This window comes from Capra hircus, chromosome 25 (genome assembly GCF_001704415.2).
Source record: "Capra hircus breed San Clemente chromosome 25, ASM170441v1, whole genome shotgun sequence".
Lineage (NCBI taxonomy): Eukaryota > Metazoa > Chordata > Mammalia > Artiodactyla > Bovidae > Capra > Capra hircus.
Genome location: NC_030832.1, coordinates 18,770,420 through 18,796,161, shown reverse-complemented (window position 1 = coordinate 18,796,161; position 25,742 = coordinate 18,770,420). Strand labels below are relative to the sequence as shown.

Genomic DNA, 25,742 nt, shown 5'->3' with positions numbered 1-25,742 from the left:
ATGTCATATTTTAGATTCTACGTAAAAGTGATATCATATGGCATTTGTCTGTCTCTTCTGACTTATTAATACTTTACTTAGTGTGATAATGTCTAGATCCATCCATGTTGCTGTAAATGGCATTATTTCATTCTTTATTGTGACTAATAGTCCATTGTGTGTGTATATATATGTATGTATGCCATATATGTGTATATGCCATGTGTGTGTTTATATACATGTATATATATATATGCCACATTTTCTTTAGCCCTTCATCTGTCAGTGGACATTTAGGTTGCTCCCATGTCTTGGCTATTATAAGTAGTGTTGCTGTGGTCATCACAGCGCATAGATCCTTTTGAATTAAACTTTTCCTTGGCTATATCTCTTATGAGTGAGATTTCTAGATCATAAGATAACTCAATTTTTAGTGTTTAAGGAACCTCCATATTGTTCTCCCTAGTGAAAATCAGCCACATTTAAAGTCATTTTTCAATTGAAGACTTCCCCCAAGAGGCAGTCTTTTTATCCTGCTCACCTGTGATCTATTGCGTTGCCTGAATACTCCAGTCATGCTGCCCTAAACCATTTCATTCATATCCTTGCTTTCAAACACTGTCTATAGTATGGCTACAGCAAAGAAGTTGCTCCTTAACTGGTTTTAAAACCTTTGGGTTGTCCAAGGAGGGAAGAGAAAGTTCAGTTGCACTTGCTTTTGCCACTTTCTAAATTGATGCATTCTCAACAACTACATATAACCCATATAACTCAGTAATGCATTCAGAAGAATCTTTTCTGAGACAGATCACTAAAAGCCTTCTTAGCAGAGAGGGCAGTGGAAAGCAATGGACCCCCAACAAGGACTTGCAGCCTGCATGAGCCATGCAACTGAGAACATTCTTAGAAGTACACATGTGCCACTAAGAAGTTAGAAAGTTGAATTCTCAGGAAAAATTTATTTTGTGCCTCAGATCACAGAGACGTAGCTTTTTCCCCTGAACTGAGAGAAGACTCTAGTATCTCTCTCCCTTTCTTCAGGTGAGAAAATGAAAGTCCAGAGAAAGTAGCTTACCTAAGGTCACATAGTCAGCTAGTGGAAGAGTTTGAATTGGAAAGGACACTTCTAGTAGCTTATCATTAGAGAGGAAAAGTATTTGGTAGGGGGAAGGAGTACCACTGTAATATTTATTTAGTCACACAATGATTATTGAGCACTTACTATGTGCCACGCTCATTAGGCCTCTCATCATAGTGAAGAAGTCAGATACGATCCAGGCCTTTATGGCATTGCTATCCCAGAACAAATCTAGAACAGCTCATTACACATTCATGTAATTACAGTTATGATGAGTGTCAAGAGGGATAAATTTAGAGTGTGAGCTTTAGCAGGGAAACCTAACATCCACTGGGGGCCCAGGGGGACATTTTAAGGAAATGAAAGTTTAAAAAGTAGGGATTTGAAACGAGTAATCCAGTAAGAGAAAGAAGAGGGAGAATAAAATTAAAGGGAATAGTGGAGTGATTCCAGCACCATCTAAGGGAAAATGGAGTTGAAATGCAGCTGATGTCCGTGGAAATGAGTACATTGCTAGAGATTTTAGTTTGATGCCATCTTCCTCCTTGTGTCTTGTGGATGTCTTATGACATTTAAAAGTGGTTTCTACTCTTTAGGTGGAATCTATCCTGTTCCCAGAGTTGAAAGGATATAATCTGATACTTGGAACTGTTAATGCTGATGAAAAACTGGTTTCTGACTTTGTGGATCAAACTTTCGAGGTATTTCAGAAAAATCAAGTTGGTCCCTGCAAGTAAGTTGGTTTAGTTGTAACTTAGCCATTTTGGCATTGATTTAGATAGAGTTCCTACCTATCATCAAATAAATAATCCCTATTCCCACAGACCTGAAATAATACATAATAAGTAGCCAGTACTTACTTACATAGGGATTATTATTTATCCCCATTTGCAGATGAAGAAACCATAACTTTCCCAATGTTATACAGCAAGTAGATAGGAGAGCCAGAATTCAAATTAGAGGTTTACCCCTATTATCTGAAAGCCTTGGCACCAGATAGATTCTGAAATTTAGAAATTCCTGAATTGTAACCAGTGGTCACCAGTCCTACCAGGAAGCCTTGAAAAACCCCTGGACCAACCTCACTAACCAGGTGACAGACACCAGAAGCAAGAAGAACTATAGTCCTGCAGCCTACAGAACAGAGACCACAAACAGAAAGTCTGACAAAATGAGATGGCATATTTCTAGAGAAAGAAAGAAGGTTAAACCCCAGAAGAATAACTCAGTGAAGTAGAGATAGACAATATTCCAGAAAAAGAATTCAGAATAATGATAGTGAAGATGATCCAAGATCTCAGAAACAGAATGGATATACAGACTAAGATAAAAGAAATGTTTAGCAAAGAGCTAGAAGATTTAAAGAACAAGTAAACAGAGATGAAAAATATAGTAACTTAAATGAAAAATCCCTAGAAGGAATCAATAGCAGAGTAAATGAGGCAGAAGAATGAGTAAGTGAGCTGGAAAACAGATTGATTGGTGGAAATCACTGCCACAAAACAGAATAAAGGAAAAAGAATGAAAAGAAGTAAGGACTGCCTCAAAGACTTCTCGCATAACATTAAACACACCAGCATTCACATTATAGTGGTCCAGGAAGGAGAAGAGAGAGAAAAATGGACATGAGAAGATATTTGAAGAGATAATAGCCAATAACTTCCCTAAATGAAAAGCAAACACTCAAGTCCAGGAAGTGCAGAGAGTCCCATACAGGATAAACCGGAGAAGGAACATGCTGAGACACATATTAATTAAACTGACAAAAATTAAGGACATAGAATATGTTAAAAGCAGCAAGGGAAAAGCAACAAATGATATACAAGGGAACCCCATATGGTTATCAGCTGATTTTTCAGCAGAAACTCTGCAGACCAGAAAGGAGTGACACAGTATATTTAAAGTGATAAAAAGGAAAAACCTACAACCAAGAATACTCTATGCAGCAAGGCTCTCATTCAGACTTGACAGAGAAATCAAAAGCTTTCAGTTCAGTTCAGTCCAGTCACTCAGTTGTGTCCGACTCTTTGCAACCCCATGAATGACAGCATGCCAGGCCTCCCTGTCCATCACCAACTCCAGGAGTTTACTCAAACTCATGTCCATCGAGTTGGTGATGCTATCCAGCCATCTCATCCTCTGTCATCCCCGTCTCCTCCTGCCCCCAATCCCTCAAAAGCTTTATAGACAATTAAAAGCTAAGAGAATTCAGCACCACCAAATCAGCTTTACAACAAATACTAAAGGAACTTCTCTAGGCAAAAACAAAAAGCCCACAAATAGAAAAAAGAAAATTATGAAAGGGAAATCTCACCAGTAAAGGCAAACATACAGTAAAGAAAGAAAATCATCCACACACAAATACATCAAAATCAGCAGTCGTGAAAGGAGGAGAGTTCAACTGCAAGATATTGAAAATGCATTTGAAATTAAGATATCAGCAACTTAAAACAGGCTTGTGTGAGTTTGTGTGTGTGTGTATATGTGTAGGCTGCTATGTCAAAACCTCATGGAAACTGTAAATCAAAAATCTACAATAGATAGGCACATAGAAAGGAAAATGCAATCCAAACACAACCCTAAAGACAGTCATCAAATCACAAGAGAAGAGAACAAAAGGAAGGGAAGCAAAAAAGACTAGACCAAAAAATTCTATATTACGAGAGGCTGTCCTTTATATGATAGGGTGTTTAGCAACATCCCTGGCTTCTTCCTGTTAGTAGGACCCTCCCTACTTTTGACAACCAAAAATGTATTCAGACATGGCCAAATGTCCCCTGGGGACAAAATCACCTCCAGTTGAGAACAGCTGCTTTGTCTATTCTGAAAATCATGGCCTCAGATTTGGAAGCTCTGCCCTCATGAATTCAACCTAGGGTCTTCTGTTAGAAACCTCTGTTTTCCCTGTTTATTCTTATACATATAGTTTGTTTTTCTGTACTGACAGTTCCAGAAGCTTCTCGGTATCTTAGTTTCAGTCTCTGAAGTGTTGGCCAACTCTTGGAAGTATACCGCTGGGCTCTGCAAAGTTAATTCTGCCTACTCTGTGTCATCTTTATTTTATTTCAAACATATTTTAACTCAGAGCATCCGAAAACGTCCTCCAATTTTGGGAAAATCTGTCTAGCCATTTTTACATCATCTGACAACAGACAGAGATAAACTGAATTCTGCAGTAGACTTTAGGTTCATTAGTTCCTGAATATTTATCTTAAAATTTAGACATAGAATTTTAGAACTAGAAGGAGGAATAGGAAGTATTGTTTATTGCACATTTACTGTATGTTAGGCATAGTATTAATTACTTTACATTATAGCTTTACAACAATCCAATGAAGTGTTGTTTCCACTTAAAATTAAGGACACTGACCTTTGAAAACTAGAAATATTTTGTCTAAGTTCATGTAGCTCAGAAGTGGCAAAATTGGAATTTGAAGGCAAAGTTCTGAATTCCCAGTTCACTGTGCCTTTTGCCATGTGTTTCTTTCATAGTTTGGACTAGTTTTTATATTATCTCTTTGTTTGCCACTCTGACTAATCTGATTTGGTGACCTGTATTTGTATCTTTGACTTTCTGCTCTTCAATATGGAAGATACTTAAATGTATACAAAAAGTATGATGACTTATTGGATAACACAGCAGAACAAAACATCACTGCATTCCTGAAAGAAAATCATGAAATTGAGGATTTTGTGACGGTAGGAGATGCCACTTGACATTTGTGTGTGTGTGTGTGTGTGTGTGTGTGTGTGTGTGTGTCTTGGTTACATGTGCGACAGTCAAAAAACACTGTATTGGCTGGGGATGAGGCTAGGGGCAAATGCATAGAGGCTAAAGACAAATTAAACTACTAAATCTACTCTTTTCTACAGAGGATCAATAGCATTAAAAAGCGGAGAAATGAAATTGCATCCATGCACATAACTGTGCCCTTGGCCATGTTCTGCCTAGACACCATGACCCTAAATTATGATCTCTGTGAGCGAGCCCAAAATCTTAAAGACCGTCTGATTCAATTCCAAGTGGATGTAAACCGGGACACCAATACCAGGTATTATTGCTGCATGCAGGGAAATAGCAATGATAATAGGCACAATGGGAGAATGAAAAAGTGGATCGAACTTGCAACTTCCAGCAATGACCAGGTTGAACTTCCAATTCAACTTGTTTCTGCCCCCAAAGTGAGGGTTTCAGGGACTCTAGGTTCAGACAAGATGATAAACAATAAGGAGAAAACTATCTGGGACTTAGAGTAGTTGTTCAGTCGCTCACTTGTGTCTGGCTGTTTGTGATCCCATGGATTGCCACGTGCCAGGGACTTAGAGTATGAAGATGGAAAGAATCCTGAGGGAGTTAATCTCTGATGCTTCAGCCTTTGCTTTCTTGCAGACAACTTCAGAGAGATATTACCTGGCAGTCTGAGCTCACAGGCCCTCTCATTGGCTACCTGTGACACTCGAAGACACGGGGTGCTTAGAATCAGCCGTTAGAATCTCTTCTATGCAGATTTCTACTGTCTGGATGTGGGGATACTGTTCAGTTCAGTCGCTCAGTCGTGTCCGACTCTTTGTGACCCAATGAATCGCAGCGCGCCAGGCCTCCCTGTCCATCACCATCTCCTGGAGTTCACTCAGACTCATGTCCATCGAGTCCGTGATGCCATCCAGCCATCTCATCCTCAGTCGTCCCCTTCTCCTCCTGCCCCCAATCCCTCCTAGCATCAGAGTCTTTTCCAATGAGTCACCTCTTTGCATGAGGTGGCCAAAGTACTGGAGCTTCAGCTTTAGCATCATTCCTTCCAAAGAAATCCCAGGGTTGATCTCCTTCAGAATGGACTGGTTGGATCTGCTTGCAGTCCAAGGGACTCTCAAGAGTCTTCTCTAACATCACAGTTCAAAAGCATCAATTCTTCGGCGCTCAGCTTTCTTCACAGTCCAACTCTCACATCAATACATGACCACAGGAAAAACCATAGCCTTGACTAGACGGACCTTAGTCGGCAAAGTAATGTCTCTGCTTTTGAATATACTATCTAGGTTGGTCATAACTTTTCTTCTAAGGAGTAAGCGTCTTTTAATTTCATGGCTGCAGTCACCATCTGCAGTGATTTTGGAGCCCAAAAAAGTAAAGTCTGACACTGTTTCCACTGTTTCCCCATCTATTTCCCATGAAGTGATGGGACCAGATGCCATGATCTTCATTTTCTGAAAGCTGAGCTTTAAGCCAACTTTTTCACTCTCCTCTTTCACTTTCATCAAGAGGCTTTTTAGCTCCTCTTCACTTTCTGCCATAAGGCTGGTGTCATCTGCATATCTGAGGTTATTGATATTTCTTCTGGAAATCTTGATTCCAGCTTGTGTTTCTTCCAGTCCAGTGTTTCTCATGATGTACACTGCATAGAAGTTAAATAAGCAGGGTGACAATATACAGCCTTGATGTTCCCCTTTTCCCATTTGGAACCAGTCTGTTGTTCCATGTCCAGTTGTAACTGTTGCTTCCTGACCTGCATACAGATTTCTCAAGAGGCAGGTCAGGTGGTCTGGTATTCCCATCTCTCTCAGAATTTTCCACAGCTTATTGTGATCCACACAGTCAAAGCCTTTGGCATAGCCAATAAAGCAGAAATAGATGTTTTTCTGGAACTCTCTTGCTTTTCCCATGATCCAGCGGATGTTGGCAATTTGATCTCTGGTTCCTCTGCCTTTCCTAAAACCAGCTTGAACATCAGGGAGTTCATGGTCCACGTATTGCTGAAGCCTGGCTTGGAGAATTTTGAGCATTACTTTACTAGCATGAGAGATGAGTGCAATTGTGCGGTAGTTCGAGCATTCTTTGGCATTGCCTTTCTTTGGGATTGGAAGGAAAACTGACCTTTTCCAGTCCTGTGGCCACTGCTGAGTTTTCCAAATTTGCTGGCATATTGAGTGCAGCTCTGTCACAGCATCATCTTTCAGGATTTGAAACAGCTCAATTGGAATTCCATCACCTCCACTAGCTTTGTTCGTAGTGATGCTTTCTAAGGCCCACTTGACTTCACTTTCCAAGATGTCTGGCTCTAGATTAGTGATCACATCATCATGATTATCTGGGTCGTGAAGATCTTTTTTGTACTGTTCTTCCGTGTATTCTTGCCACCTCTTCTTAATATCTTCTGCTTCTGTTAGGTCCATACCATTTCTGTCCTTTATCGAGCACCCATCTTTGCATGAAATGTTCCCTTGGTATCTCTAATTTTCTTGAAGAGATCTCTAGTCTTTCCCATTGTGTTGTTTTCCTCTCTTTCTTTGCATTGATCGCTGAAGAAGGCTTTCTTATCTCTTCTTGCTATTCTTTGGAATTTTGCATTCAGATGCTTATATCTTTCCTTTTCTCCTTTGCTTTTCGCCTCTCTTCTTTTCATAGCTATTTGTAAGGCCACCCCAGACAGCCATTTTGCTTTTTTGCATTTCTTTTGATACCTGTCTCCTGTACAATGTCACGAACCTCATTCCATAGTTCATCAGGTACTCTATCTATCAGATCTAGGCCCTTAAATCTATTTCTCACTTCCACTGTATAATCATAAGGGATTTGATTTAGGTCATACCTGAATGGTCTAGCAGTTTTCCCTACTTTCTTCAATTTGAGCCTAAATTTGATAATAAGGAGTTCATGATCTGAGCCACAGTCAGCTCCTGGTCTTGTTTTTCTTGACTGTATAGAGCTTCTCCATCTTTGGCTGCAAAGAATATAATCAATCTGATTTCGGTGTTGACCATCTGGTGATGTCCCTGTGTAGTCTTCTCTTGTGTTGTTGGAAGAGGGTGTTTGCTATGACCAGTGCATTTTCTTGGCAAAACTCTATTAGTCTTTGCCCTGCTTCATTCCACATTCCAAGGCCAAATTTGCCTGTTACTCCAGGTGTTTCTTGACTTCCTACTTTTGCATTCCAGTCCCCTATAATGAAAAGGACATCTTTTTTGGGTGTTAGTTCTAAAAGGTCTTGTAGGTCTTCATAGAACTGTTCAACTTCAGCTTCTTCAGCATTACTGTTTGGGGCATAGACTTGGATAACTGTGATACTGAATGGTTTGCCTTGGAGACGAACAGAGATCATTCTTTCGTTTTTGAGATTGCATCCAAATACTGCATTTCGGACTCTTTTGTTGACCATGATGGCTACTCCATTTCTTCTGAGGGATTCCTGCCCACAGTAGTAGATATAATGGTCATCTGAGTTAAATTCACCCAATCCAGTCCATTTTAGTTCGCTGATTCCTAGAATGTCAATGTTCACCCTTGCCATCTCTTGTTTGACCACTTTCAAATTGCCTTGATTCATGGACCTGACATTCCAGGTTCGTATGCAATATGGCTCTTTACAGCATCGGATCTTACTTCTATCACCAGTCACATCCACAACTGGGTATTGTTTTTGCTTTGGCTTCATCCCTTCATTCTTCAATCTTAAACTCTATATCATGCCTTCATTTTACTGATGACCATATGTTAGTCAATACGTTTTTGATTTTAAGGGGTAGGAGGTGTGACTGGCTAAGGTAAAAAAGAAATTTGGTGTCTGCATGTTGAAAAGGTTAGGAGTTGCTAGCCTCAGGCCCTCAATACTACAAATTAGGATGTAGTCTCCCTCCCTCTGCTTGCTGTCTGCTGTGTCAGCTTCATTCTCGGACAGCTTCTCTCCAGTTTGTGGGCACCAGCAGCTCCAGACTTAATCCTCCCAGGTTCTCATTCTCAGGGGAAAAAAGATTTACCTTTTTTCCAACGCTGTGCCACTGGGCAAGTGAGGCACTAGCCTGACTTGGATTGTTTGGACAACACCAAGGCAAACACCATAGTCAAGAGGATGGTTTAGATCTGGGTACTATTCTCATCTCTAGAGTGAATGTCAGCCTTACCTAAACCATGAGAATCAAGAAAAAGGGATACTGCGCGGCCGGACACCGGCGCCATGGAGGAGTATGCTCAGGAACCTTGCCCATGGCGAATTGTGGATGATTGCGGTGGAGCCTTCACTATGGGTGTTATCGGCGGTGGAGTCTTCCAGGCCATTAAGGGCTTCCGCAATGCCCCTGTCGGAATGCGGCACCGATTGAGAGGCAGTGTCAATGCTGTAAGGATCAGAGCCCCTCAGATTGGAGGTAGCTTCGCTGTGTGGGGGGGCCTATTTTCCACCATCGACCGCGGTCTGGTGCGGCTTTGGGGCAAGGAAGATCCCTGGACTTCTATCACCAGTGGAGCACTGACCGGGGCTGTGCTGGCTGCCCGCAGTGGCCCATTGGCCATGGTGGGCTCGGCAATGATGGGGGGCATCCTGTTGGCCCTCATTGAGGGTGTTGGCATCCTTCTCACTCGCTATACTGCCCAGCAGTTCTGCAATGCGCCCCCATTCCTGGAGGACCCTGGCCAGCTGACCTCTAAGGAGGGTACCCCAGGCCCAGGCTACCCCAGCTATCAGCAGTACCACTGAGGAAGTGACCACCTGCCACTGCCACTGTGGGAGCTCCTCCTTGGTCCCCTCCCCGATGATCTACCTCGAAGGGAGGGCTGGCTCCCAGTTGGCCCATGGGACCCTCGAGAGGGCCTCTATCTGTTCCTTTATCCCAGGTTGGGGGTGGGGCTCCCCAGCTGCCCTGATGGATGGGTCCCTTTTCTCTCAGAGCACCCCAACCCCCATTCACATGCTCTCACCCCAATCCCTTTGCATGGCACTCTGATGAGTATTTAAAGCCAGTTTTGAAAATGAAAAAAAAAAAAGAATCAAGAAAAGGAAAGAGAGGGTACCCCGAGAAGAAGTAGGCTGTGGTTACTAGAAAAAGAAATGATGCTAAGATACTGGGACAGTAAATTTCTGCTACTCTGCTTCCCACGTCAGTACTCTTGCCTGGAAAATCTCATGGATGGAGGAGCCTGGTAGGCTGCAGTCCATGGGGTCACGAAGAGTGGGACACGACTGAGCGACTTCACTTTCACTTTTCACTTTCATGCATTGGAGAAGGAAATGGCAGCCCACTCCAGTGTTCTTGCCTGGAGAATCCCAGGGACAGGGGAACCTGGTGGGCTGCTGTCTATGGGGTCGCACAGAGTCGTACACGCCTGAAGTGACTTAGCAGCAGTAGCTTCTATTTGAATGTTACAAAATGTGTCTTATTTTTAGCTCTCTTTCTCAGACAGCTTTAAATGATAGACTAAAATGATTTAACACTAATAATCATTATTAATGTTATTTTATATATCATTCATTTATTTGTAGATAAGTATAAATTTAGCATTTTATGGCACTTTTAAGATTTATAAACTACATATCGGAAACTCATCAGTAAATTAATGATGATAATAGTTATCATTTTTCCAGCACACATTGTAGTCCAGGCACTGTGTAAGTGTTCTGAACATTCAATATCTAATCAGTCTTTACACCAACCCTAAGAAGTTGTTCATTATTCTCTCCTTTATGTTGAAAAAGAAACTGAGCCTCCAGGAGATCCTTAAGTGGCACATGCAGGGTTAACCTAGTTCATTTTGACTCCAGATCCACACTCTTCCACCACTGCATTCAACTTTCTGACTGAGTAATGAAATTGTGGGATTTCTGTTTTGGGAGCCAGAAGTCTTGATTTTGAATCCAAGGCCTTCCATTTACTTGTTTGTGTTCTCTGGCTTCACCTCTTGGATCTTCAATTCCTTTGCCTATAGAATAAATATTTGGGACTAGGACAGTAAACCATTTTCAGCCTTCGAACTACTAGGACACTTCCTTTTAGAAAGTTTGAGCATCAGGTAGTTGGGTTTTTTTCCCTTAAGTATTTGTTCCTGTCAAATCAGGGCTTCCCCAGTGGCTCAACTGGTAAAGAATCCTGCCTGCAATGCAGAAGACCTGGGTTTGATCCCTGGGTTGGGAAGATCCCCTGGAGGAGGGAAAGGCTAACTACTCCAGTATTCTGGCCTGGAGAATTCCTTAGACTATATAGTCCATACAGTTGCAAAGAGTTGGACATAACTGACTGACTTTCACTTTCACATCCTGTCATATCAAGTAACATGATGCCTTGGTTGGTCCATGCTTTCTTCCCCATCAAAATAAATGTATAATTTCCTTTGGTCTTTTTAATATAAATGAAAGTAAATGTGTCCCCTTACAAACCTGGGGATTTCTAAGAGCCCAGAAACAGAAACTCCTGGTCAGTGATTGAGTTCTGAAGTTTCTTTCTACCTTGAAAATAGTGACTCTGACTCATTTGTTCTTCTCAGCCATCCAATGAGGTAGGTAAAACAGATATAAAACTACTGAATGGAGAAGAGGCCTGGGTGGTGGGGGAGAAAAAACTCACTTGCCCAATTAGGTGGGTTTGAATCTTCTGAACCCACATCCCACCCTCACTACTTTTTTGTCCTGTGATTGCTGAGTGAAGTAACTTCTTGTTTCTAGTGATAGGTGTGCCCTAGAAAGGGATGCTCTGGCCATAAAGGCAGGAGGCACCTTAAGTGCATTGGTAATAAAGTGGGCATGCCATCTATTTCCACTATAGGTGCATTGGTCTAAAGTTGCTAAAACAATGACTTGAAATATTGATCAGAAATTCCATGGCCCTGAGTAGAGATATAAGAAGTTATCCCTCAGGTCTGAATGTATGTTCCCCTCGGGGTGGAAAATCTTGTCCAAAAAGTGACAATAAAGTAGAGAGGCCATCAGTTCAGTTCAGTTCAGTCACTCAGTTATATCCGACTCTTTTTGCAACCCCATGAATTGCAGCACGCCAGGCCTCCCTGTCCATCACCAACTCCTGGAATTCACTCAAACTCACGTCCATCGAGTTGGTGATGCCATCCAGCCATCTCATCCTCTGTCATCCCCTTTTCCTTCTGCCCCCAATCCCTCCCAGCATCAGAGTCTTTTCCAATGAGTCAACTCTTCACATGAGTCAAGGCTATGGTTTTTCCAGTAGTCATGTATGAATGTGAGAGTTGGACTGTGAAGAAAGCTGAGTGCAGAAGAACTGATGCTTTTGAACTGTGGTGTTGGAGAAGACTCTTGAGAGTCCCTTGGACTGCAAGGAGATCCGACCAGTCCATTCTAAAGGAGATCAGTCCTGGGTGTTCTTTGGAAGGAATGATGCTAAAGCTGAAACTCCAGTACTTTGGCCACCTCATGCAAAGAGTTGACTCATTGGAAAAGACTCTGATGCTGGGAGGGATTGGGGGCAGAGAGGCCATAGATTGATGCAAAATATACTGGTCTCCCTTATGCCATCACTACACGATACAGAGACTAGCCCTGTGCTTACAGGACCCCTGGATCTTTATTTTAAATGATATTGTCAGTGCATGTAGAAAACAGTGTTTGTTGTGCTTAACTAATCCCTGGATATTGCTAAGGTGTTATTTTGGTCAGATTTCTGATATCATCAACCCATATTCAGGACTTTTAGAGGATCTAGTAGTTAATGGGTTTAAAAGAAAGACTCAACTCAGTCTAACTTGTGAGCAGCAAAATCTACATCCTCCCTACTGTGTGTTTTCTGTGTGTCTCCTTTACTTCTATATAGAACTCTTCGTTCTTGTCACTGCCGGTCACCAAATGTATAGAGGACTTTCCCCACACAAATCAGTTCAGCTGGGTGCCCTGCAATTCAACTTAATTCTGACACTGTCTTCCCAGAGGTAGCATCAGCTTCCACAGGTTAAGGGCTCAGTCCTATAAGACTGTCTCTCATAATTTCAGACACCAGTCACAAGTTCGAGTTGTGCTTCTGTGCTTTTGACCAACCAGCTGTAAATTGAAAGTTCTAGTGACCCTGTCCTTCAGTTTAATTAATTTGTTCCAGGCCTCTAATCATGGCTCAGTCTTTCCAGTGGCCAGCTCATCCAGGAGTCACCCTGAGTCACCTCACTAGAATGAAGGCTATTCCTATCACCCATAAAGTTACATGGATTTCATGGGCTTAGTGCTAGGAACTGGGGGCAGAGGCCAATATATAATTTTTGTTGAGACGGGAAGGGAGAAAAATGAATTTGGGAACAGAAAGGGGTAGAGATTATTTTCCTACTGAATTCTGCTCAAGGTATCCGTGCCCCGCCCCCCCCCCCCCCCGATAAGTTGTGAACCATGGTATAAAGGAGAAAAGAGACCTCAAAAACAGGGCAACAGAGCACAAGAGGAGGAAAAATAAAAAGACTGCAAGTTGCTCCCAGGGACTGGAGAAAATTTTAAAAGGTTGGAATCCATCAGTTGTTCCATTAGTAATCTTTTCCTTCATCTTTCTCTCCTTCCTCTCCCTCATCATCATCTTCATCTTCTTCACCTTCATCCTCATCCCCTTCTTCATCAATACCTTCCAATCCTTCTTCCTCTTCATCATCATCGTCTTCCTCTTCTCCTTTCCCTTCCTCATCATCCATGTCAGGAGCCAAGTAGTACTGTAATGAATCTGGCTAAATATCATCTTTGATGACCTCTCCTAACTCATCTGAGTCCCTTGGACTTCAAGGAGATCCAATCAGTCCATCCTAAAGAAAATCAATCCTGAATGTTCATTGGAAGGACTGATGTTGAAGCTGAAACTCCAATATTTTGGCCACCTGATGTGAAGAGCTGACTCGTTTGAAAAGACCCTGATGCAGGGAAAAATTAAAAGCAGGAGGAGAAGGGGACAACAGAGGATGAGATGGTTGGATGGCATCACTGACTGAATGGACATGAGTTTGAGTAAACTCCAGGAGTTGGTGATGGACAGGGAGGCCTGGCCTGCTGCAGTCCATGAGGTCGCAAAGAATTGGACACAACTGATCGGCTGAACTGAACTCATCTGCACCTGCTTCAGAATTATCAGTAAACCAGGTGAAGAAGCTTTCTGGTTTCTCCTGCTGTCTCTTCCTACTGGCTTTATTCCATGTTTGCGTTGATCGTTTCGTCAGATCCTTTCCAGATTTTCATTTGATTTCAGTGGACTTTGAAGATGGATCACCACTCTCATTCAGATGAAATTCTTTGGAGAGAATGTTATTTTCGAAGTAAGGGTTTTCATCAAAAATAAAAATCTATTCTGTAACCTGATTTAATGTCTTCCAATTCTGTCACTTCAACTCTTATCAAATAATGCAGCGCCTCTTCATCCTCCTTCCCAACGTTGTTACCCCAAAATTTGGGATTTTGGCGATCAATTCGGACCTCTTTTGAAAAAATGGTTGGCGGAATTTGTTATATTTCTGTTCTATTTTCAAAAATCTCCTCACTGGCTTGTTCATTAAGTCTGTCTATTCCATTTTGTACTTCATCAACATGTTCAATTGCTTCTTGCTGTTCTTTTTCTGAGGTTTCGCCCGCCGCGGTCGAGGTTGGAGTTGAGCTGCTTTTGACTGACAGTGGCCGCGGGCACCAACATGGTGCCGCTTTCGGGGTGGGACGGGGGCGGGCAGCGGGGAGGGGGAGAGAAGGGAAGGCGAAGGCGACGGGCAGAGACTTCCTTTCACGGTGCACGCGCGGGCGCTCGCGGGCGCCGCCTTCCGGCGCACTTTCGCTCACTCTGTCCCTGTCCCTGGCTCTCAGCGCTGGGGGAGCGGGTGGCGGCGTTGGGAGGACAGGCGGCTAAGCTCCCTCAACTCAGGCTCCGCGCTCCAGCTTGATGTTCCATCTCCCCAAGCCGACTCCTTCTCCACCTCCTCATCACGGCGAGGGCAAAACTATGATAGCTATTGTTCTTTTAAATTTTTATTTATTTTTTAATTGAAGGATCATTGCTTTGCAGAATTTTGTTTTCTGTCAAACCTCAACATGAATCAGCCCCTCCCTCCCGTCTTCCTTCCCTTCCCACCCCTCTAGGTTGATACAGAGCCCCTGTTTGAGTTCCCTGAGGCAAACAGCAAATTCCCATTGTCTATTTTCCATATGGTAATTAAGTTTCCATGTTACTCTCTCCATAATTGCACCCTCTCCTCCTCTCTCCCCGTGTCCATAAATCTGTTCTCTATGTCTGTTTCTCCATTGCTGCCCTGCAAATAAATTATTCAGTACCATCTTTCTAGATTCTGTATATATGCCATGAAAGTGAAAGTTGCTCAGTCATGTCTGACTCTTTGCGACCCCAAGGACTGTATAGTCCATGGAATTCTCTGGGCCAGAATAGGAGTAGGTAGCCTTTCCCTTCTCCAGGGGATCGTCCCAACCCAGGGATCGAACCCAGGTCTCCCACATTGCAGGCAGATTCTTTACCAGCTGAGCCACAAGGGAAGCCCATATATGATAATTGTTTTTCTCTTTCTGACTAACTTCACTCTGTATAATTGGCTCTAGGTTCATCCACCTCATCAGAACTGACTCAGATGCATTCCTTTTTAGGGCTGTGTGATATTCTATTATATATATGTACCACTGCTTCTTTATCCATTTATTTGTTGATGGACGTCTAGGTTGATTCCATGTTCTAGCTATTGTAAGTAGTGCTGCAATGAACATTGGGGTACATTTGTCTTTTTCAATTTTGCTTTCCTCAGAGTATATGGCTAGGAGTGGGACTGCTGGATCATACGGTGGTTTTATTCCTAGTTTTTTAAGGAATTTCCATACCATCTTCCATAGAGGCTGTATCGATTTACATTCCCACAAACAGTGCAAGAGCATTCCCTTTTCTCTACACCCTCTCAAGCATTTATTGTTTGTAGACTTTTTGATGATGGCCATTCTGACTGGTGTGAGGTGATATCTCATTGTAGTTTTGATTTGCATTTCTCTGCTAATGAACTATATTGAGCATCTTTTCATGTGTTTGTTAGACATTTGTATGTCTTCTTTGGAGAGATTTCTGTTTAGGTCTTTTCCCCATTTTTTGATTGGGTTGTTTGTTTTTCTGGTATTGAGTTGTATGAGCTGCTTATATATTTTGGAAATTAATCCTTGGTCAGTTGTTTCATTTGCTATCATTTTCTCCCTTTCTGAGGGTTCTCTTTTCACCTTGCTTATAGTTTTCTTTGCTGTGCAAAAGCTTTTAAGTTTAATCAAATTCCACTTGTTTGTTTTTGTTTTTATTTCCATTACTCTAGGAGGTGGGTTATAGAGGATCTTGCTTTGATTTATGTCATTGAGTGTTCTGCCTATATTTTCCTCTAAGAGTTTTATAATTTCTGGTCTTACATTTAGGTTTTTCATCCATTTTAAGTTTATCTTTGTGTATGGTGTTAGGAAGTGTTGTAATTTCATTCTTTTACACGTAGCTGTCCACTTTTCCCAGCACCACTTATTGAAGAGGCTGTCTTTGCCCCATTGTATATTCTTGCCTCCTTTGTCAAAAATAAGGTACCCATGAGTGTATGGGTTTATTTTTGGGTTTTCTGTCTTGTTCCATTGGTCTATATTTCTGTTTTTGTGCCAGTATCATAGATTTTGATGACTGTAGCTTTGTAGTATAATTTGAAGTCAGGAAGGTTGATTCCTTCAGCTCCATTTTTCTTTTTCAAGACTGCTTGGTTATTCAGGGTCTTTTGTGTTTCCATATGAATTGTGAAAATTTTTTGTTCTAGTTCCATGAAAAATAACATCGGTAATTTGATAGGGATCACATTGAATCTGTAGATTGCATTTGGTAGTATAGTCATTTTGACAATATTAATTCTTCTTACCTAGAAGCATGGAATATCTCTCCATCTGTTTATGTAATCTTTGATTTCTTTCATCAGTGTCTTATCATTTTCTGTATACAGTTATTTTGTCTCCTTAAATAGTTTTTTTTCCTAGATATTTTATTTTTGTTGCAAGGGTGAGTGGGATTGATTCTTTAATTTCTCTTTCTGATATTTCATTGTTAGTATATAGGAATGCAAGTGATTTCTGTGTATTGATTTTGTATCCTATGACTTTGCTAAATTCACTGAATAGTAATTTTCTGGTAGCATCTGTAGGGTTTTCTATGTATAGTATCATGCCACCTGCACACAGTGAGAGCTTTACTTTTTCTTTTCCAATCTGAATTCCTTTTATTTCTTTTTCTTCTCTGATTGCTGTAACTAGGACTTCTAAAACTATGTTGAATAAAATGGGTAACCTGGAAGAAATGGACAGATTCTTAGAAAAGTTCAGTCTTCCAAGACTGAACCAAATAAGACTTAACTCTTACTTGTTAAGAGTATAAGGTTTGGAATCGGTTAAACCAGGTTCAGATCCTGGCTCTGACACCTAAACATCATGTTGCTTTGGATAAAGTTACTCAGCCTCATTTCTTCCATTATAAAATGTTAATAATATTAATAGTTCCTAACTTTGAAATTTTGTGAAAATTAAATGAGTTAATACTCATTCAGTGATTAGAATGGTCATGGTAAAGGGCATAGTACATGTCATATATTATTACCATTTCTACTGTTATTATTTCTAAATATGGTATGCATATGAATATTATCCATCAAGAATTGACAGGTAGAGAAAATTTGGAAAACCTTGTTCTACTCTCCAAATAGTAATCATGTCTGCTTAGTATAGTGGGTTTCATAAGAAAGTTCTTTTAGATGTTGATGATGGCTGTTACTTTCCCTGTAGCATCTGTAATCAGTACAACCTCATTGCCGACAAAGTCAGTGAGATTCCTATCAACACTGGGGAGCTAGTATTCCTCATTGAATTCTTAAAGAAATCCAGCGATGTCACCGTGTTCAAACTCAGGAGGCAACTTAGAGATGCAGTTGAACGGCTGGAGTTCTTGATGGACTATGCAGATTTGCCCCGTAAGTACAATGTCATGTGTGTACGTGCAAATGTATGTATATATTTATATGTTTAGATATAAGGAGCCGGAAAAGAAGAGTTCACAATCCTCCCACTAAATATCTGTATCAGAAGGGCTGCTTTTTAAGTGTGTCTCTATATTGCTGCTGCTAAGTCGCTTTAGTCGTGTCCGACTCTGTGGGACCCCATAGACGGCAGCCCACCAGGCTCCCCCGTCCCTGGGATTCTCCAGGCAAGAACACTGGAGTGGGTTGCCATTTCCTTCTCCAATGCATGAAAGTGAAGGCGCTCAGTCGTGTCCGACCCTCAGCGACCCCATTAGAGACACTAATTCCACACTCTAATCCAGAGAAATTTGAATCAAATGATGAGAATCTTATTGGTAGACAAAAAGAAATATCTAGGGACTTGACTGTTTCTTAGATGCCTGTCTTTCCCTCTTATGTGTGGTGTTCCTAAAAAAGTCTCTTTCAAATGCAGAGTGCTTTTGTAAATGGGTAGGTTTCATCCATCTATATCTTAATACAATCCTACCTTTGAGGAAGCCAGGGCACTTTCCTTCATGCTCCTGCGTATTTTAAGAGGAAAGAAATGGTTGGGACCCTTCATGGCTTATTGAGCCAAGTTAGGACTCAATAAGGACCTAACTTTGTAAGGACCAGGTTCTGAAGGAAAAGCTAATATCACCTCTACAAGTCACATTTCAGAACATTTTTCCATCTGGAAATACCTGTGAATTATCTGGTATTCACCATGGTTAGGGAGGAATTGTTATGGGAGGGAGAAATAGGAACTGGGAGTGAAAAATTGGTCCCATAACCATCCACCTGCACATTCGTGAGCTGTACTCTTGACCATGTGAACACACACTGGAGTCCCTCATTGTGGTCTCTACCCCCTAAATTCCCAAGAGTACATAGGAAACCCACGGCATTTTAACTGACCAGAGCCATAAAATGGGTAGGGTATCTGACATTGATATTACCATTGACCTGTAACCCAGACTGAAATTCAGATGAGGTGAAATAGTTTAAAGAATAGTACCAAACTTTAGCTAGGATTCTACTCAGACCTAGCCCAGGAAGATAATGAAGTGCATAGTGGTTGGAACACAGGCTTTGGAGTTGGTTAGTTCTGGGTTTGAAATCTGCTCTGCTGTCTCCTAGCAGTGTGACCTTGACCACTTGGCTTAACTGTGTTTCCCATCTGTAAAAACAAAGATGATCATACCATCTACCTTCTAGCCTGGCCCTTGGTAAGTGCTCAGTAAATGTTGGGTAACATTCATCAATAATGGGCCCATTCATTAATTGCCACCCCTATACTCACTTCTGTTGACTTCTTATTCTGCTGAATTAATTCATTGCAAACTGAGCAGTGTCCTAGAGCAGACTGTGTGTGTTTTGCAGAAGAGGATATCAAACTGAACAGCACTCTGTTCCTCTGGCCAGACCAGATTGAAGATATCTTTGAAAACAGCCGGAACCTTCTCCTTAGCAAGAGGGATCAGGCAGAGATGGACCTCATTAAAAGGTACAGGAAAAGTCTGATGTTTAAGAAATGATATCCAGCTTTATAATATGCTATATGTTCCTGATTCTGTCTAGGGCCACTCTTGATCCAGCAATGCGTGGGTGAAGGCTCATGACAATTGGTGGAGAAGGAATTTCCTTTTGTTTCCCACTAAGGGATATTCTCTGTAAGCCTGCTTCACTGTAGTAACTCCAACCAATGCCTTTCCTCCCTTCCTTGAACAATTGAAATTTAATGCAGAGAGAAAAAGACAAAAATAGTAGCATATAAGAGCAGCCTTACAATAATAATAGCAAAATTGTCAGCCTTACATTTAAGACCATGGATCTGTGAGATATCAAGACAGGGATAATAAAACATGGTTGGTAGCTGAGAAATTGCCAGTTTTGCAGTTGATCTCATTCAGTGCTAATCTGCCTGTACTCATTTTTTCATTGAGTATTATGGCTTTTTACTATCTGCTGTGTGCTCTATTCTAGACACAAAAGTGTGTTTGACTGCTAAATAAAGATTTTAATACAATGACAAAATATCACATACTGAAGAAGTCAGACAATGTCAAGTGAAGTGGGCCAAGTATCACGTATCTGGTAAAGACATGCTTGTGTACATATGCACACTCACACATACACATACCAGCTTATAGCACTTTGTTTAGGGACTGCAAATTCATACCAGTTACAATCCCTATCACACATGAAACCCCCAGTACCCAACTTTAGACTCCGTCATCCTTGCTAATACTCAGGAGAAAGGAAAAGGGAAGATAAAAGCAGGGATTTCTACACAGAATGGGAGATTGCACTCAAGGATAATCCCAAGAGAGGAAGTTGCTATCTTCACAACAACCTTTGCCCAGCAAAACAACAAAAGAGATGTGTATGTTTGTTTCTATCTACAGCCTTCTTCTCCCTCTACCTAAATGGCTGCTGTCCCCAGAACCCAGAATTTAGCCCAATGAACAGATAGCTTTTAACAAATGTTTTTGTTGTTGTTCAGTTACTAAGCTTTGTCTCTTTGCAACCCGATGGATTGCAGCATGCCAGGCTTCCCTGTCTTTCACTATCTCCCAGAGTTTGCTCTAACTCATGTCCACTGAGTCTGTGATGCTATTCAACCATCTCATCCTTTGTCGTCCCCTTCCCTTCCTGCCCTTGATCTTTCTCAACATCAGGGTCTTTTCCAATGAGTCAGTTCTTCACAGCAGATGGCAAGAGTATTGGAGCTTCAGCTTCAGCATCAGTCCTTCCAATGAATGTCCAGGGTTGATTTCCTTTAGGACTGACTAAAGGAAATCAGTCCAAGGGACTCTCAAGAGTATTCTCCAATACCACAATTTGAAAGCATCAGTTCTTCAGTGCCCAGCCTTCTTTATGGTCCAATTCTCACATCTGTACATGGCTACTAGAAAAATCATAGCTTTGATTATACGGACCTTTGTCAGCAAAGTGATGTCTCTGCTTTTAAATATGCTGCCTAGGTTTGTCACGGAGAAGGTGATGGCACCCTACTCCAGTACTCTTGCCTGGAAAATCCCATGGATGGAGGAGCCTGGTGGGCTGCAGTCCATGGGGTCGCGCAGAGTCGGACAAGACTCTGTGACTTCACTTTCACTTTTCACTCTCATGCACTGGAGAAGGAAGTGGCAGCCCACTCCAGTGCTCTTGCCTGGAGAATCCCAGGGATGGGGAAGCCTGGTGGGCTGCCGTCTATGGGGTCGCACAGAGTCGGACACGACTGAAGTGACTTAGCAATGGCAGCAGCAGGTTTGTCATTGCTTTCCCTCCAAGGAGCAAGCATCTTTTTTCCTTTTTTAGAACAGTTTTAGGTTCACAGAAAAATTGAGGAGAAAGTATAGGGTCCGCCTATACCCCCTCACCCCTTACACATAGCCTCCCCCCTCAGTGGAACTGAGTTTTGATACCTCACCAAGACGCAGAACCATTTTAAAAGCTAGATGAACAGGAGCAAATTTCTTCATCTTTTTTGAGCCTAAGTGTCCTCAATCTGGAAAATGGGGATAGTAGAACCAATCTCAGGTCATCTGATTTTGTGAGGGGTGCCATTGTGTTAAGGGATGAAATCAGATGGTCTGAGGTGATGCCTAAGTGATATCCAGCACATGCCAGGCATTCAAGAGCAGTTAGCTTCTTTTGCACATTAACAATGACTTCTTTAGGGAGAAAAATGCTTCTTAACTTTCAAACCACTACCTGTGAGCAGACTTCGAGAACATTACTCTATGACCATTCACAGTAACTGTTGAAGTTAAGAGGACTGAGAGGTGGCTCTGGAAGAAATTGGAACACGTGTCATTTATGGTGAGAGGAGAGTGCCAGACTTCTTCTTGGAGGGACGGGCAGCTCAAGCTTGACCCATCGCTTGGTATCTGAGCTCTCAATCACAGAGCTCAGCAGAGAAGCAGCTCTATGGACACCTGCAACCCTGGGCTCAGCCCTCTCTTTAGTGAACTCTTAAATTTCCTGTCCATCATTTTTGCATAAATCCTGAGAAAACCTGTGAGGAGGGCTTAGAAATACTCATTTATTCATTCATCGTCTATGAGAACAGTCCCCTTCCCTCTCTGAGACTTAACCTTATTTTCCCAGGCCGCAGTAATTTTTTTTTACTTCAATGCCAATTTCCATTTGTTGTCCCCACCCCTTCTCGCAATTTCTATCCACCTTCCTCTGTCCACTCCATGCATGGTTGGCTGATTCCTGCAGTCTCTAGCTTTCAGCTCCTGTGTCTGTTGGATCCAGACAGGCAGGGCCAGTGGAAAGCCCTCTCGAGGTTGGAGAGTGGCTGCTGTACTGCTTCTCTCCCTCCCTATTTGTTCCTGGGGTTCTGGCCAGTAGCTGCATCCCTCCGGGATAACAATTCTTTCTCCTCCGTGTTTCCAGTTCTCATTGTCCCCTCAGGCCTAGGGATCATAGTGACTTCCCTCTGAGGTTACTAGTCTCTGGATGCTTCATTCTCCTCTCTTTGTTCGTTTAACCCTACCCACATCTCACCTCTGTAAGTAGTCCCTTCATTGAAGTCTCTTTCTTTGAACCTCAGAGTAAATTATGTTTCTTGCCAGAATTCTTAACAATATAACATTTTAAAATTATTGCAGTATTCTCCCACAGACTTCAGGTGATCCTAGGAATAGAACTCAATTTACTTAACCAAATTTCCTGAGTGCCTACTAATTACTAATGACATACTTATATATATGTATATACTATAGATTTGAAAGCACTTTAAGAAATTGTAATGTGCTAAGCAATTATAAAAAATTTAAAACAATACAAACTGTTATAAAAAATATTTTACAGTGATGTAATACACAGCATAGGGAATATAGTCAATATTTTATAATAACTTTGTCTAATGTCTAATATCTATAAAGATATCAAATCACTGTGTTATACAAATGAAACCAATATAATATTGCAAGTCAACTGTACTTCAATAAAATTTGTAAAAGAGAAGTTTTAAGCAATAGGTAACTAATATTTTCCAATAATCACTGAGTTTGTATACTACTTCTCTCTGGGAAGAATTCAAAAGTGGTTTTATCAGAGATTTATCTTTGTGTGTAAGTCTGTATTTGGCATCTAAAAAGAATTTTAATGATGTGAAAAGGCAGTCAGCAGCACAAAATTGTGTGGACAACAGGAGAATCAGCTTTCCTCCCATTTTGTTCCACTCAGTGGCAGGTTCCAAGGGCCTAAAAGTAACCTGGAATATTCATGGCAAACATTTCAGGAATGTGAGCTGCTCTTTGCCATGAGAGTGCATCTTGTGAATAGAAAGAAAGGTATCTTAGGGAGAGAACCCAGATTGTGTTCTGGGGTGTCGAGGGAGAACATAGTGCTTTGCAAATAGCAAGTTCTCACTCTTTTGATGAATGAATGAATGAGTGAGTGAATGAATGAGACTTTTTTCCTAATAAGGATATTCTCTGAAATTAATACCTATCAGAGTATAAAATCACAAAACAAAAGCAAAAACTTAGTGCTATGTGTCTCATTGCACTTATGTTTTCTATCTCTGAATCCTTAAAACTTTGGTGAAAAATAAGCATGAGAGGCAGTAGCCACCTTGCCTGCTTTCCTCCTGGGCTCCTGTATCCATTTCTCTCCTCTGAGGATACAGAGAAGAAAAGGGACATGGGAGGTGGAAGATAAAGCTGATAAGACAGAAGCTCTATGAAGGAAAAGAATGGGAAAATGGAGCGCAGTGGTTGCATTCAAAGGGCAAATCCGAGAAGGGCTCATGTAAATGAGACTTGAAGGATGAAAGGAGCCCATTAAGGCAAGACTGGGGAGGGAGAGAATAGAAGGATGTCCTGTTCTATTGCAGGTATCAAGCATAACCAATGGCTCCAACTTGAGACTACCTTTGCCTATAAAATGAGAGAGTAACATCCCATCACTTTTGCCATATTCTTTGTTAGAAGTGAGTTGCTAGCTCTAGCCCAAACTCAAGAGGACGGTTATACAAGGATATAAGTACCAGGAGGTGTGGCTCTTTGAGGACCTTACCAGAGGCTACTTACCACACAGTGTAGTTAGAAATAAATTCAAATCAAACCACTGAAAATTAACTCTTTTAAATTATTTTTAAGAAAAAAAGAACATCAAAACTGTGTAACAAAATAAAGTATTTTTAAGATAATAGCCAAATTTATGTTACTATAGTTGTTCTCCATGGCAAATTCCCCTTATTCATTCAGTGAATATTGATGGTATTATGCCAGATGCTTCTTCTAAGTGCTGGAGATTCAATAAGGAATTAAGGAGATTAAAACTGCATTGGTAGAGTTTAAATTCTAGTGAATGAGACTGAACACTTTTATAGTGATTATTATGTACCAGGCTCAATTTGAGCATTTTGTATATGTTAGCTTACTAGAGCAGGCACTTTATCCATCCCTGTTTTATCTGAGGCCTAAAGAGTTTAAAGAACTTGAACAAGGTCACATAGCTACTGTGTAGCAATGTAGGGACTTGAACTAGTCAGCCCAGCTCTAGAACCTATCCACTTAACACTATGCTAATCTACCTCTTAGGAAAAGGGAGAAGTACATTTGAGAACTGCTTTGTTGATAAATATGAATAAAGTAGATAAATCTCTGGAATAGTCTCCCCTGATCACTCTAACTAAAGTAGCTCCTCACTTCCGTCCACTAGGCATTCTGCTCTGTTCTGTTTTCTTCAGAGCATTTATCACTATCAGAAATAGCTTATTTCATATTTATCTAGGTATGGTTTTATCTATCCATCCAGTCATTCATCCGTTCATATATGTTTACTGTTTGGGTTTCCCCAAACTGAAATACAAGCTCCATAACGGTAGGGAGCTTAAGGATGTACTTCACAAATATATTCCTGATACCTAGAGCAGTTCTTGGAATTAGGCATTTAATAATAAATATCTAATAAATAATATGTATATGCATGAATTTTATACATGTATATATTTTATTAGGGCTTCTCTGGTGGCTCAGTGGTAAAGAATCCAGCTGCCAATGCAAGAGACGCAGGTTCGATCCCTGGATCAGAACGATCCACTGGAGTAAGAAATGGCAACCTACACCAGTATTCTTGCCTGGGAAATCCCATGGACAACACTAGCCTGGCGTGCTACAGTCCTTGGGGTGACAAAAGAGTCAGATATGACTTAGCAACTAAACAACAACATATATTAAATAGCATATATATTATAATACATATTTTATATACATTTACCTGTATGAGAAACATCTGGAAATATTTAACCACCGATAGGTTCACAGCAGCTGTCTCTGGGAGGTAGGATTACAAATTATGTATAATAGCATATATTTGTAAGTTTTACATCTACAGTATCAGAAGATCATATTCTCCCCAGACTTGAATATGGCTGAGCAGTGCTGATAAATGGAAAATCCAAATATGATTGGATTGTCTTTACTTTCAGGTGCTCAGAATTTGAAGTGAAACTTGAGGGCTACAGCAAGGAACTGGAAGGTTTTAGGAAACGTGAAGTAATGACTACAGAAGAAATGAAGAACAATGTTGAAAAGCTTAATGAGCTTTCAAAGAACCTAGATCAAGCACTGGTGGAATTTGAGGTTTGGGGTCTTGGGATGGGCACTTATGACTGTACCACTCTGTTGGTCCTTGGTTATGTGTTTTCCTAACATCACCTGTCAGGTGGATAGTATTAGTTGATTAACAAGTTCTTTCTCTGGTACTTTCAACTACCTTTCCCCATACCCCTACATTATATCAGCTTTGTTAGTCACTGAGTACATAAAGAAGAGTTATTAATATAACGGAATAATTGCTGACATGTATCAAGCATGTATTATGTACATAATGTATAAAGGACTTCCTATGTGAAATATCACTTAATATCCATAATAAGTCTTTGGGGTAGGTACTATATATTCATTTATCTCTATTTAAAAT

General features: G+C 41.1%; 1 protein-coding gene and 2 pseudogenes across 2 annotated transcripts in view; 2 read left to right on the top strand and 1 right to left on the bottom strand.

Moving 5' to 3' along the window:
* DNAH3 (dynein axonemal heavy chain 3) overlaps window positions 1-25,742 on the top strand; it is a 236,259-nt gene that overhangs the window by 27,781 nt on the left and 182,736 nt on the right. Inside the window, 6 exon segments of the mRNA XM_005697585.3 lie at window positions 1,584-1,790; window positions 4,651-4,756; window positions 4,931-5,109; window positions 17,581-17,776; window positions 19,223-19,299; window positions 25,249-25,402. Of these exon segments, the coding sequence (XP_005697642.1) occupies window positions 1,584-1,790; window positions 4,651-4,756; window positions 4,931-5,109; window positions 17,581-17,776; window positions 19,223-19,299; window positions 25,249-25,402 (919 nt within the window).
* LOC102188554 lies at window positions 8,975-9,798 on the top strand (annotated as a pseudogene). Its single transcript, XR_001297290.2, has one exon. The product of XR_001297290.2 is annotated as a mitochondrial import inner membrane translocase subunit Tim17-B pseudogene (transcript).
* Window positions 13,293-14,437, bottom strand: LOC102182847 (annotated as a pseudogene).